This window comes from Sturnira hondurensis, unplaced genomic scaffold (genome assembly GCF_014824575.4).
Source record: "Sturnira hondurensis isolate 20B ecotype Veracruz unplaced genomic scaffold, ASM1482457v3 Scaffold0001221, whole genome shotgun sequence".
Taxonomy (NCBI): Eukaryota; Metazoa; Chordata; class Mammalia; order Chiroptera; family Phyllostomidae; genus Sturnira; species Sturnira hondurensis.
This window is the reverse complement of record NW_028073852.1, coordinates 1,393,329-1,407,027: the sequence shown is the minus strand read 5'-3', so window position 1 is coordinate 1,407,027 and position 13,699 is coordinate 1,393,329. Positions and strand designations below refer to the sequence as shown.

At 61.5% G+C, this 13,699-nt stretch overlaps 1 protein-coding gene across 1 annotated transcript in view; it reads left to right on the top strand.

Moving 5' to 3' along the window:
• Positions 1 to 13,699, top strand: part of RPTOR (regulatory associated protein of MTOR complex 1) — a 138,485-nt gene that overhangs the window by 34,010 nt on the left and 90,776 nt on the right. Inside the window, exon 3 of the mRNA XM_037068348.1 lies at positions 3,551 to 3,633. Within this exon, the coding sequence (XP_036924243.1) occupies positions 3,551 to 3,633 (83 nt within the window). The remainder of the gene's footprint in view (positions 1 to 3,550; positions 3,634 to 13,699) is intronic.

Below are 13,699 nucleotides of genomic sequence, written 5' to 3'. Positions count from 1 at the left end.
CGCCTCACTCTCGGGGTCTCAAGGTGCCAGCCCTGCTGCGCAGCCTCCGGCCATCAGCACAGGCCCCCGTCCGCATGCCCAGTGGCAGCCGCTGTCATCCATGGCCGCTGCCCTGGCTCGCTGCCATCTCCTGGTGACCAGGCTGCTGGGAATCGACTTCTTTTCTGTACAGATTTTATGTATTTGCTTTTAGAGAGAGGGGAGAGGGAGGGAAACATGATGTGCAAGAGAAACAGCCATTGGCTGCCTCTGCTCTCCCCCGTCCGGGGACCTGGCCTGCAACCCGGGCATGCGCCCTGTCCAGGGAGTCGATCTGCAGGCCGGCTCTCACCCACAGAGCCACACCGGCCGGGGTGGAAACTGACTTCTTGTAGTGGCATCTTCTTGATGCTGCCACAGCAACACGGGGCAGAGCCGCTGGCGCCTGTGTGGACTGCGTGGTGGAGGAGGTGTACGGTGAGGGTCCTGGGCTCCCAGCGCAGGCCCGGGCTTGGGGACACAGCGCCTCTCCCCGCAGAGGTTGCTGGTGACAGAACACGTGTGGGTGGTGTCTGGCCACACGACGCAGAGCCATTAAAAACCGCTTGATTTCAGAGCGGCCCTTTGCCTGTATGTGTTTTCTCAATTAAAACTTCCCTGCTGAAGCTTCCACGACTGATTAGTGACAGAGCCCTCAGAGCCACACAGAGTGGGTCGCTCGTGGTCTGGGGGGCAGCACTCAGGTAACACGTCAGGTAGCGGATCCTCCTCGTGGGGTGCTCGGCGAGTACACCACTCTCCGTCTGCAGGGGGCGCTGCACGCTGACCCAGGCTGCCACCTGATGATAGTGCCTCCCAGGCAGGGCCGACCCAGGCCAGGAAACGTGGCCGGCGACCCCCGTCCAGTCTCTTGTCCCCCCCCCAGACCCCTCCCCCCAGCTCATGCTTTGTTTTCTGATTTTCCCTGCCGTCCCAGTGCAGCTCAGGAGGCGCTGGGGGCTCTAAGGGGAGGGGTGGCAGCCTGGAGGGTCCCTCAGAGGGTCTCTTGGGCTGGGCTGAGCACAGAAGGGCCCGTGGAGCTCTGGGCCCTGCCTCCGTGAGGACCCTCGGGGACTGGTGGTGGGGAGATGGGCCCCCCCCGACACTGGCGCCTGGTTGCCGATGCTGGTGTGCAGGGAGGGTGCGCAGAAGTCTTGTGCGAAGACGATGGGAGGTGACAGGGGTGCTCTGTTCTTCCAGCCGGTCGAGTCCCAGCTCTCCCGGGGACCATGTGACTTTGGACCCAGGCACTTGACCAGCTCGTCTTCCGTGTGTTGAGGCCGGCAGACAAGTGCCCATCTGTGTCGAGTGCCAGTGTCCTCTCCCACAGGGGTCTGTGGGGACCTGCAGGCGGCAGGGCGGAGGAAAAGCCTGAGTCTCGCACAGAAGCCCGTCACCATCCGCGCCTCCTCCCTCCCTTCACGGAACGTGGGCCCGGCAGACGTGCGAGGCGTCTCGTCCAGACGGCTGCCCCTGCCCCCATTAGACTGACATGGCTGTCCGCAGCACCCTCGCAGCAGTTTGGCGTGGTTCGTCCTCTGGTTTAGCCTCGCGCACGTGGCGCTAAACGCATCCCTTCAGTTGTCTCGTCCGCCCCCCGTCTGTCCTCTCCCACTCACTGCCAGGCTCTGGGAAGGAAAACGTGGGGTTAATGGGCCGCAGGGCTCCCACTGGGTGGGGTGTGACACCCACTTAGTACGCAGCAGCCTGACAAATGGCCCAGGGCCACCCTGCCCCTGCACTCCCCCGGTGGGCCAGCGCCCTGATCCAGACCAGGGGACCCTGAGGCTGCTGTCGGGTCACTGCCTCCGCAAGGGCTGGGTGCTGGTGGGGCCGGGGGCACAGAGAGTATGGCCACAGCGCAGCTCGGGGCGGGCTGTAGCACAGCCTCCCCTACCCAGGGGGCTTCCCCTGGACACCCCCCTTCGTCGGGTTCTTGAAGGGCAGTCATGGGAAGGGCCTGGTCGGGGGACTCGTGGACTGGCCCATCGTCTTTCTGGTGAGGAAGCCACCTCTGCTCTCGTAGAGCAGACTTCAGCCAGTGTGACTCGGGGGCTCCGGGGAGCGTCTGCACCAGCTTTGGCCTTCCGGGCTGCTGGCCGGGCCTGGGCGGTGCCGCAGCTCCTCTGCCCCTCTGCCTCGTCTGTGTCTCCGTGCACGCTGCTGCTTCCGTCCGTCCTTTCCAGGCCTCTTGCCCCTGCCTCGCCACCCGCGCTTCCAAGCACGGCCGAGGGTCCTCAGCACTTCTGAGACCTCAGCTCTGTCCTTCCAGGACGCAGCAGGGTGCAGGGTGGTGCCTGCCCTCCCGAGTTACGGGCTCTCACAAACGCACTGTCCCCTTGCAGATGAGTTAGGCCAGGCTGGCTGTCTCCTGTGTCCCAACAGCCCCGCCCTTCAGCAGCCAGTGACCTGCCCCCACCCCCCCCACCCCCCGGGGCATGGTCTGACACTTGCTTTTGGCAGAGCCCTCGACGGCTTCGACTCTCTTGTAGTGAAGGCCCCAGATGTAAGCCTGTGCCCACCATGTCGGGCATGACTGTTGTCGCCGTTGCCACTCGTCCCCTCGCCTGTTTCCCAGAGCTGCGCTCTCGCTGAGCCCTTTCTGGTCCCCACGTGAAACTCCTCCTCTGCAGTTACAAGTTTGCCAGTCACTTCTATTCACCACGTTCCCTGTGTACTTAGGGGCTGATGTTACTTTCTGCGCATATATTGGCAGACCTGTCAAAAGCTGGAAATGGGGTCTCTCTCGTTTCCTGGACCCTCTGGTGCCTTCACTGGGGGGTTTATTTCCCAAGAAGAGGAACACGAGGCTCAGGTTTTACGAATCTCTGCATGTCTGAGAGGACCTCTGTGTGACCCTCTCTCCTCACTATCGGGTTGGAGGCATTCTCACGGGTTTGGAGGCATCACCCTGTCTGCCTGCCAGCCGCCGAGTGTCTGGTGTGCATGTGGTAAAGGGGGCGGGTGACCTGGGGGGGGCCTGTGGGCCCGTGTGCCAGGGGCCTCGCTTTTCCCCTGGGCGAACACCCAGCAACCTCAGGTCCTGGCAGGCACCTTCCAGAAGCTGGACGGTCTCTCCCAGGAGCATTTCTGGCAATGGCTCTGGCTGTGGTAGAAGCTGATGAAGGACAGGGTCTTGGCGGCTCAGCGAGCCAGTTTTCCCTATGTCCACAGTCTCCCGTGGGCAAAAGACCCCTTTGACTGCTGCATGACCGGGGGGAGAGCTGCGGTGTCTGTGGGCCGTGCCCACTAGGCAGACACGGAGCATTTCCACACACGCTGGGGCGGAGTGTGGGAGGGAACCAGGCAGGTGCCGAGACACAGGGCACTTGGGGCCCGTCTCTGGAGGGTGGGGAGTGTGGCGCCAAGCCCTCGCAGGTGCCTCAGCAGCTCCATTGGTCTGCTCCATACAGGTGACCCGCAGTTGCTGCACAGGGGTGTCTAGTTGGGTGACTGATGGGAACTGTGTCCAAGGTGTGGCAGGCAAGGACGCACACACGTAAAGACCTTTCTCCTTTTGTTGCTTCCGCAGATCCCCTGTCGATGGGGCCTCAGAAAGCCCTTGAGACCATCGGCGCCAACCTGCAGAAGCAGTACGAGAACTGGCAGCCCCGGGTAAGTCCGCTTCCTGCGCTTCCTTGCCCCATCCCTTGGGCAGAGGTGGTTCCTGGCCACCCCTGCAGTCCTGTGGTCAGACCCCTCACTGCGTTTCTTCCTTGAGTGCGTCTAGCATCCTCCCTGTTACAGTGAGTCACAGTTTAATTCCGCACAGGAAGTGTGCCTTCAGTGGCTGTGCTGCCGCTCCGAGTCAGAGCCCCCTGTCCTGGCTCCAGCACTCAAGAGTGGGGTTGGTGGGGTCGGGGTGCTCGGGGCGAGGCAGACGGCACGTGTGTGGCGCTGTCTTTGATTGTGGTCGTCTCTGGCTTGTTTTTTTTTTTCACAAGGAGGAGTGGTGGGGAAGGTGATAACTGGCAGACCGCCCAAGGTCTCCGGCTCTCTGTGAGCCTCCCAAAGGCCCAATTCCTTCAGACTTTCTCCTCCGCTGGCCTGAGGGTTCTAACAGAAAATTACAGAGTTGGGGTGTTCCTGCAGGTGCCTTTCACTCAGCTCAGGCGGAGGGCGGTTAGGAGGGGTCACCTAGGGATGCTGTGTGGGTGGCGGCAGGCAGGCAGCCCTGCCAGGGGCCTCTGGTGCCTCTGCCCCTCCTCAGACCCACGGCAGCCCTGGCAGCCCAGGCTAGAGCCCCAGGGGCGGACTGGCCTGCTTGCGCTCCCGAGCGTGAATCTCTCGCCCACGTGATCTGGAGTCAGGGGTCCCTTGTGAGTTGTCTCCGTGCTGCACAGAGAGCACAGCCAGGGTGATTGGTTCTTGCCGAGTTGGGGCTCCGGGGTGGGTGCTGTGCTGGGTGATTGTGAGGCGTCTCTGGGTGGCAGGTGTCTGTCTGCACTTTACACCCCTTTTTTATGTTTTTTACTTTTAAAATTATTTTGTTGCACTTTGCACTTCTATGTGTCAAGTCTATAATAAGGGTCTCTTATTCCTTGGAAGGCTGTTGCTTGGTGGCGGTTTGGGTCTGTGCGGACAGGCCTCATTGTTTCCTCTGTCACTCTTGGTATCCCCAGGCGGCCCCTATAAAAAACGCAGGAGCCCCGTCCTGCGCCCGGGGCCTGGCTGAGGCCGGGGCACGTTTTGGTGGTGTGCCCCTTTAAAAGAAACTGAGCTGGCTCTGGTTATCAGTAGCAGACAGCTTCTTTGAACGTTTCGCAGGGATTCCAGGGGCCTGCCTGGTCGGGGTGGAGGGGTGTCACAGCCAGACCTCTACGCCGGGGCAGCGAGCACAGGCGGCGTCGGACAGCATGGCGTTGCTGGCATCTAGAGTGGGGTGAGTGGGTGCTGTCTCAGTGGAAAGGAGGCCTGCTCGGCCACACCACACCCGGCCCTCCCTGGGGGGCCCTCTCACACTGGTGTAATGCAGACGCAGCCAGAAGCACTCAGAGCTGCCGGCCGTGTGCCTCCCGGAGCGAGTCTCTGCCGTCTGTCCCGGTCACTGTTCTCCTCGGAAAAAAGCGCGGGACGAGGCCCGGGCCTCTTGGTGCAGGTTGAGCACGCAAGATCTGCGCAGGGCGGGCTTCCGGGTGCAGGCTGAGCACGCAAGATCTGCGCAGGGCGGGCTTCCGGCTGTACGCTGAGCACGCAAGATCTGCGCAGGGCGGGCTTCCGGGTGCAGGCTGAGCACGCAAGATCTGCGCAGGGCGGGCTTCCGGGTGCAGGCTGAGCACGCAAGATCTGCGCAGGGCGGGCTTCCGGGTGCACGCTGAGCACGCAAGATCTGCGCAGGGCGGGCTTCCGGCTGTACGCTGAGTATGCAAGCTCTGCGCAGGGCGGGCTTCCGGGTGTATGCTGAGCACGCAGGGTCTGCGTAGGGCGGGGTCACGCCGTATGGTAGGGACACACTGTCTCTCGGAGGCTGAGAGTCGCTCTCCTGTCCGCCTTGCCACCAGTCTGAGCATGCTGGGTGCCAGTCTGGATCGTCTTCTGTCTGAGGCAGATGCATCACTGTTGTAAACCCGCATTTCTGCGGCAGTGCCTCTTTGCCCCAGCACCCGGAAGAGGCATCTCCAGGTGCGGCAGGTGACAGTTACAGAGGGACGTTATCGCAAGTCTGAAAATGACAGTACGGAATCATAGAGTCCAGACGTCGCCTCCCTGCCATAGTGGAGGGCTGACTGTAACACCTCCCCCGACCCCCCCAGGGGGCAGCCCAGCGCTCTGGGAGCTGCTGCTTCTGGGAAACCTGTGGACGTCCATGGGGTCGCAGGAAGGGACGATGTGCAACGTCGTGTTTTGAAGGTGAGAGTGTTGGCAGGGCCGGCTGGGGTGAACGTTCAGATCACAGGACGTGGAGGAAGAGGCGCAGGAGGGACTCCATCTGGATGGGGTGTGGCCCGGAAGTGGGACAAAGTGCCGGCTGTGCCTGGAAAGAAGCGAGAACGAGTAGTCAGTTTTCTTTCTGGAACGCAGAGACCATTGTACTCACTTCTAAGTATACACAATGTTTTGAATTTGCTGCTACAAACGTTAGTGGGCTTCGTCTATTTCAGAAAGAAGCCCAGGTCAGTGGGCTGTGGGTTGGGCAGCATCCCTGGCTGGCTGGTGACTGGACATGTGTCCTGGGGCACGGGCACACCTCTCTGCCCTCCGGACTGCATGTGGGTGCAGGAGGGGAGGGAGGCCTGGCGTTCCACTGCGTGGCTCTCGGCGAGTGGCCCACCTCCCACAGCCACATGTGGCCTCCTGAGGTGGCTCAGACGTGTGCGGGAGGTGCCTGGCTCCTCACTGTGAGGCCCTTGAAAGGTTGTGACGCAGAGCATACACATGCGGCGTCACGGCGCTGCATGGGGCGCTCGAGCTGCTGCAGCGAGCAAGAGGCAGCCCTGCTCTCCGCCGTAAAAGACAGGAGCCTCGTGAAATTTCTGGGCCTTTGCTGTCAGTGCTCCTGGAGCTGGCTTTCGCCATCTCTGAGCCCTTTCCTGCAAGGCCCTCAGAGGCCAGGCAGGTGGGGAGACGGTCATGTTCATTAATGTAGCGGAAATCCTCGCTGGCCTCCTCCACATTTCCCTGGGTGTGGCCCGCCCAGGAGGTGCAGAAGGTGCCAGACAGCCTGCCCTGCCCCCTTTCCCGCCCCCTTTCCCTCCAGCCCTGACTAGTGCAGACTCAGCTTCTAATAAGGGTGGTTTGGGGTCGAGAAGGAATTTGGAGAAACCGTGACATGTGCCAGAGCATCAGCCCCGATTCCCTTGCCCGGCAGATTGTGCCTTTTCTCCACGAGTTTGCAGGTTGCCGCTGGTGAGTAGCTTCTCCTGATTAAATGTAAGGCTTCGCCTTGTTGCTGTGGAGGCGCGTGGAGCTGGCTCTGTACAGAATGGAAAGGGAAATGCCAGCTGTTGTTTCAGCTGGAAATTTGGCCACTGAATGGTCCTCCCTCATTGCGTCACATGTCTCACCTGAACGTGTCCTCGGTGGCAGTGGGAGGTCACAGAGCCAGGCACATCCGGGAGGCTCTCTCTCTAAGCCCTTCCTCACCAGTTGGGGTCCTGGCAGCTTAGTGCTGGTGTCGTGGAGGAGCCGAGCCCACAGGAGGTGCAGACGGCAGGTCTCATCTCTGCTCTTGCCTCAGAGGGTGCTCGCAGCCAGAACAGAGCATCCTCCTTGGCATCAGCAGCTCCCGGGGCAGCTGGGAAGCAGGTGTGCATGGGCGTTGGTAACTCACAGGTGGATGGGGAAATTTGGTGGAAGCTGCCCTGTTGACAGACCCTGGCTCAGCCCATCTTGTTGGGCGCCTGTGCTGACACAAGGAGACAGAGGGGCCTTTCGGTGCCCCAGTCTAAGGCCCTGTGCCCAAGGGGCACCTTTGCCTTCAACCAGGCCCATGAGCAGCACTGGCGGTCGACCTACGAAGTAGCCGTGGGGTCTGCAGGCAGCGGACAGCTGACAGTTCCGTTATCCATGTGGGACTGTGTTTGGCAGCCCATGCCAGCGGCATTTGCGGGCTGCAGTCACAGGCTCCGGGCCTCAGCCTTTCCTTCATTTTACCGCGCCTCCCAGGCCAATCACCGTCACTGGGTGGCCGAGGGCTGGCAGCTGATTTTGCTGTAGGGCAGACAGGTTCTCTGGTGCTTTGGGCACGCAGAGCGTCCTTGGGGAGGGAGGTCCGTCTGGGAGCAAGCACGGCTCCTTGCCATGGCCCACTGTCCACACAGAAAATGTATTTGATGAAAGGGCCAGCACCCTTCCCTTTGTGGTGGACCCAGAGTTGTGAGCTTGGCTTTCAGAGCACGCGCCAGTGGCCCAGGGCTGCTGACTTGACCTCCTGATGGGAGGAGCCATGGGGAGGCGGGGCGGGGCCAAGGCCAGTGGGCAGCGTCCTCCCGTTTGTGGCATGCGCAGGCTGCCCTTGGGTTTTAGGCGTGGATGCGGTTTGCAGACCCGAAGGCCCATGTGCGACAGCGGCGCATCCTAATGGGTTAGCGGGTAGGGTGCTGCGGGCGGCTGCTCACCTCCTCCCTGAAACGGGCCTGGAGGGTGGACCCGTCAGCTCCGGGAGGAAGACGCAAGTGCCCAGCCAACAAGCTGCCAGCCCTGTGGGGCCAGCCACAGGATGGGCTTAGGGAAAGGGCTCTGAGAGGCCAGAGAGCTGGGTCAGGCTTTGGAGCCCACTGCATGGTCGGGCGACCCCCCCCCACCCCGTCCTGCGGGTGCCCTTCCTGGGGCCAGTCCCAGTCCGTGTGGCCCACGGGCAGTGGCAGCGGCCTCTCCGGGGCAGGAGCAGCAGGTGTTGATGCAGCGGCTCCCCAGACCTCCCTCGGTGAGGAGAGGCTGCAGGGCGTGGGCTCCGCCTGTCGTCGGGGTGTTCGGAGTCCAGGCGGGTGTTCAAGGAAGAGACCAGCTTTGCACAGCTGTTCCCACCTGGGAGAGGCTGGAGACAGTGTGGACTGTCCCCCCCGGGGAGCCTGCTGGGGGTGGTCGCCTGGCCTTAATCCCCGCTTGCCATGCAGTTCAGCGGCGAGGGGGCCTCTCAGGTGTAACAGCAGGCCCAGACTGGCCGGCTCCCTCTCCTGTACTCGCCTCTCCAGTTTCCTTTCTCTGGGTCCTCGGGTTGGGTTTCACCCACTTTGTCCGTGTTTTCGTGACAAACGGCAGCTGAGGGCCAGCTGTGGCCACAGGCAGAGCCGCTGCCGGAGGGCCCGCTCCCGGCGCTCAGTCTGGTGTGGAGCCCGGGTGTCACTCGCTCTGCGCGCCCAGATGGCGCCGGGTCCTCCTGGGGTTTGCCGGTGTGTCGACAGCTTCACCGAAGGGCTTTCTTTCCAGAATGTTAGCGCTTGTCCCTGTGACAGGCACTTTATTTATCTTTTGCTTTGGCTCTAATCATGTTCCCCCTTCATCTTCCCTGTCCCCCCTCAGCACTCACCTGACAACTTCCCTGGAGAAGCTGGTTCGTGCTTGGCAACAGCAGGCTCCTGCTCAGCTTGCCCGCACGCTTCCTGCCTCCCCAGGCTCCTGTGGCCAGGGCGTGGGCAACAGACTGCTGGCCATGGCGTCCGGGCTCTGAAGCTGCTTGTAGCAGCTCTCCGTGCTGATACCCACCCCCCCACTGCAGTCTGTGAGCCAGCAGAAGCAGTGTCCCCCCACCCCGCCACCGTCACTCAGAGTGGCCGAGAGACCTGACCTGCAAATGACTGTCCCCGTGGCTGCCCTGAGGGGATCCTCGGCTGGTCCATTCTGCTCAGGAAGGCTTGGTCTCATCCGGCTTGCCTCACGTGGCTCCCTCCCCTCGTCGAGGGGCTGTGTCAAGGGCAGCACTGCACACAAACCCGCCCTGTGCAGGGATGGTGCCCACTGCAGGAAGAGTGCCTGACGAGAGCCTTGGGGAGTGGCAGGGCAGGCCTGGTCGCCACCAAAGGGACTGGACGTGGACTTGGTGCATTTCGGCTTTGCTCCTCCCTAGAGATGGATCTTGGAGGTTGCCAGTTAACCCTCGATGTGTGCGTGTCCCGGGGGGGGGGGGGGTTGGCGGGGAGAAGAGAACAGGCCAAGTGGCTGCAGCGGCAAGTCCTGGCAGCCTGAGGCCAAGCCCTGCCCCCTCCCCGTCCCCAGCACCCTTCTACCCTCCTGCCTAGGAGACTCCGCCCCCAGCTCTCCTCGAGAAGGGGCCTGCTGGAGACATGCATTTTTAGAAAGAAACTCTCGGCTCGTGCTTAACAAGCCTCTCGAGGATTGCGCCTCTGCTCTTCGCGCTCGTCTCCGCAAGTGAGCCGTGCGCAGTGTGACTGCAGACGCGGCCAGGACTCCACGGCGGCGCCGGTTCCCCGGCTCACCTGAAAGCTCAGGGTGCAGAGCGGTGTGCGCACTGCTCTTGGGGGTACACAGGGTCGGGGGTGGTCGGGGGCACTGTGCTAAGTCAGGACAGGAGAGGGTGTTCGAAGGATGTGGAAGGCCCTCCGTCTGGTCTGGTCCGCACGACATATGTCACTGGGGAGAGGTGTCGCATGACACCCAGCCAAGTGAGAAGGTGCCAGCGAGGAGGCGGTGATTGGGGAGGGCCTCGCGCCTGTCGTCCTGGGCTGCCTCCTCCAGGGAGTCTGGGTGTCTCTGAGTCTGTGCTTGCTGGGGTTTTGGGGGCTGCAACACCATTAGACACCAAAGACTCGTGGGTTAGCGTGACACATGACGGGGACTTTTAAGAGAGTGAAGTAATATGCATGTGACCTAAAATTCCAAACGGCATCCTGGCAGGGTTTCTCAGTGGGTTGGAGTGTTGTCCTGTGCACCAGAAGGCTGCGGGTTCGATCCCCAGTCAGGGCACATACGGGAAGCAACCGATTGATGTTTCTCACATCAAAGTCTCTCCCCCATCGGGACTCCTCCTCTCCCTCTCAAATCAGTAAACACGTCCTCGGCTGAGGATTAGGAAGTTATAAATGGAATCTTACAGTGTGCGGCCTCGTGTGTCAACTTCTTTCACTTAGTGTGGCATTTTCACGACTCGTCCGTGTGCCTGTGTGTTGCGTGTTTCAGTAACTCAGTCCATTTTACATCAGAGTCGTACTCTGTGAATGGCCGGTCACATGTCTGTTGGTGGACGCCTGGGTTACCTGCCTTTCGGCTGCCGTGAGCACAGTGCGCCGCCTGTTCCCATCTCTCCGGGCGCCTGGGAGCAGAGCTGCTCGGCCGGTGGAGGGGGGTGGTCCTTTCTGAGCCCCTGGCGGCCGTGTCTCCGGGCCACACTCGCTCTGTCCCGGCTTCTGTTCCTGTGTCTCTGGAGCCCCGACAACACGTTGTTTTCTGTGTTTTTAAATAATTACTATTCTCAAAGAGCCATCCTCTGGGTGTGAAGTAGGGGCTTTTTGTAGTTTGATTGCATTTCCTCGAAGCCTGAAGGCGCTGAACATCTTTCCATGTGCCAACTGGGCTGCTGGTGCACCTGCCCTGGGCGGTGCCGCCCCCATCTGTCGGATGAATAGTGCGGGTGTGTGTGATGTGTGTGACCTGTGTGTCTGGATGGACGCAGTGGTGGGCAGATAGGTAGGTAGATGGAAGATAGACCGATCTGCCCACCTTCCGCCTGTTCAAATGCCCTGGGGGAACGTGCAGCGGGAGACTCTGGCCCAGAGCCTCCCCTGTCCCACCCCGCCCTGCCCCTGTTTGCCATGATTAATTCTGGCCACAGACCCTCGCCACAGAGAGTGTGGGCGGCTGCAGGAGGCTTTGACTTCTCGCCCCAAATCCTTCTGCATGCCTTGCATGTGAAAGCCATGATCATCTGTGACTTTAGTAACAGGTACCTGGCTGAAAGCTCGCACTCCCCACGCCAGCCGTCATGCGGCGTCAGAATGGGACTGGGGGCCCAGGAGCCTCAGGCCGTGGTGTCTGCTGTGCCCTGTGGGGTGTGGCCAGCTAGGAAGGCAGTTGAGGGGCTTTCCTGCAGCCCCCCAGGCCTGAGAGGCCAGAGCCGCCGGTGGTGTCTCGGAGGTGGGGCCTGGACTTGCCAGGACTGCGGGGGCTCCGACTGGGGCGAGGTGAGTTCACAGAGCAGCTGCACTTGAACTGGCATTTTCTCGTTTGTGTTTTTGTTTTTAGCCACAGCCGCTGTGGTCTGCTTTCCCACTTGTCCCGCTCTCCTTGCTGTGTCCTTCTGCGAGGCCTGAGAGCTTCTCTGCAGGGTCTGACGTGTTTCTCGAGAAGAGTCTTCCCAGAGCTCCTGCCGCCCATGGATGGGCCTGGGGCTCCGCAGGCTCGATGGGCTTCCTGTTCCTGCCTGTCGGCTCGGGCAGCTGTCCGTTTCCGCCCTCACCCGCTGCAGGCCTCTCGTGGCTCCCAGACGCTGGCTGGGGCCGTGTCCCAAGTCCCCACGTGAGGACGGGCGCTCCTGTCAGGGCTCCAGAGAGCCCGCAGGTGGTGCGCAGGAAGTTCCACCCTGTTTTCGGTTGTGTGTGCTGCGTGTCTTTTTTTTTTTTAAGATTTTATTTATTCATTCCTAGACAGAGGGGAAGAGAAGGAGAGAGAGGAGGAGAAATACCAATGTGTGGTTGCCTCTCATGCGTCCCCTGCTGGGAACTGGCCTGCAACTCAGGCATGTGCCCTGACAGGGAATCGAACTGCGGTTGTTTGGTTCGCAGGCCAGCGCTCAGTCCACTGAGCCACACCAGCCAGGGCTGCGTGTCCTTTTACGTCTGTAAAACGTAGAACATCCGTTTCTGTGTGCCGTTGTACGTGTTTTTATGTGAGTGAGTCCCAGCAGTCTTTTACGTGCAGTGAAACTTGTGGATCTGGGTGCAGTTTGAATTTGGACCATCTCATGCTCCCTCTTAATCACCACACCAGGCCAGATGCAGAGCATGGGCCCACCCAGAAGTCCCCTGACACCCCTCCCCATGCACTGCCCCCAACTGCACAGTGGGGCCGTGAGTGCTGACCTTCCTGTCAGAGATCGGACCCTGCGCGCCTCTGTGCCTGCCCTTTGACACGCGCCCGGCTGAGCAGTTCGCCCTCTTTCCGACAAACGTCCTACGCTGGACTGCACCCCTGCTGGGGTACCCAGGGCTCACCTGCAGCATGGTACATGGCTGCTGCCCCCAGGCGTGCCCGTGTGTGGTCTTGGAGTGCACACGGCTTCATTGCTCATGAGTGAGTGAGTAGGTGCCTGGGAGGGGGATCGCCAGTCAGGGGTGGCTGTGTGCTTCCCATTATACTTTGGAAGCAGCTCTGATCGACTGAGTGACAAAAATCAGCTGTCTCCTTGTAGAGCCAGGCCATCCCCAGAGATATCTGCCTTACACTTTTTCCTTGTGTGACAGAGCGTCATTTTCCCCTCGGGCGGACCCAGGCCCAGCAGTGCTGCGCGCCAGGCCGCTGGCGTTTGCCGGGGAGCATGGCTGCAGTTCAGAGACCCTCAGAGCCATGGCTTTGGTCCATTACTGGGAGGGGGGGCCTGTGGCTCCCCAGCCCCTCTGGAGCCCCTGCCTGACACCAGCCTCATTCTGCAGACCTTAGTCCTGTTCTGAGAGAGGCCACATGTGTGAGAGAGAGAGCGCCTGAGTGCATGCGTGAGCATATGCACGTGCGTGGATGCATGTGTGAGCACGTGTCCATGGGTGTGCGCTGTGTGCCCAGGGCCCCGAGCAGACTCTGGTTGGCTCAGCACAGTGTACGAGGGTCGTCGTGGCCGACTGGCTTCCGTCCCCACCACGTGGCGTGTTTTCTGGCATCTGTGGGGCGGAGGTGGGGTTCTTTGCAGGCCTTTCTTTGCCGTCACCAGAGATCCACTTGGAGGCCTGGTGTGCAGGACTCAGGGCTGCTCCGGTCTGCCCAGAAAGGGCTGGCTCTGCCCGCCGTCCCTGCAGGAGCCAGGGCTGCCCACTCTGAGCAGGGCCTAGCTCGGGGTGGCCCACCCTCTCTGGGTGGTACATCGCAGGAGACGAGGTACACAGGTCTCAGCTGTGCTCACTGGTGTTCCCCTTTTGAGTGGCAGCAGTAATCCTGAGATGGTCACGCCTCTGCCCAGTGTTGGTTCCTGGCACAGGGGCTGGGGCATCCCGCCCAGCGCTGCCCCCCCAGCTCCGCCTCCCCTCTTCCCACGCCTCCCAGTCTCCTCCCCGCCCTAGCTGGTCTCTAAGAAGCACTT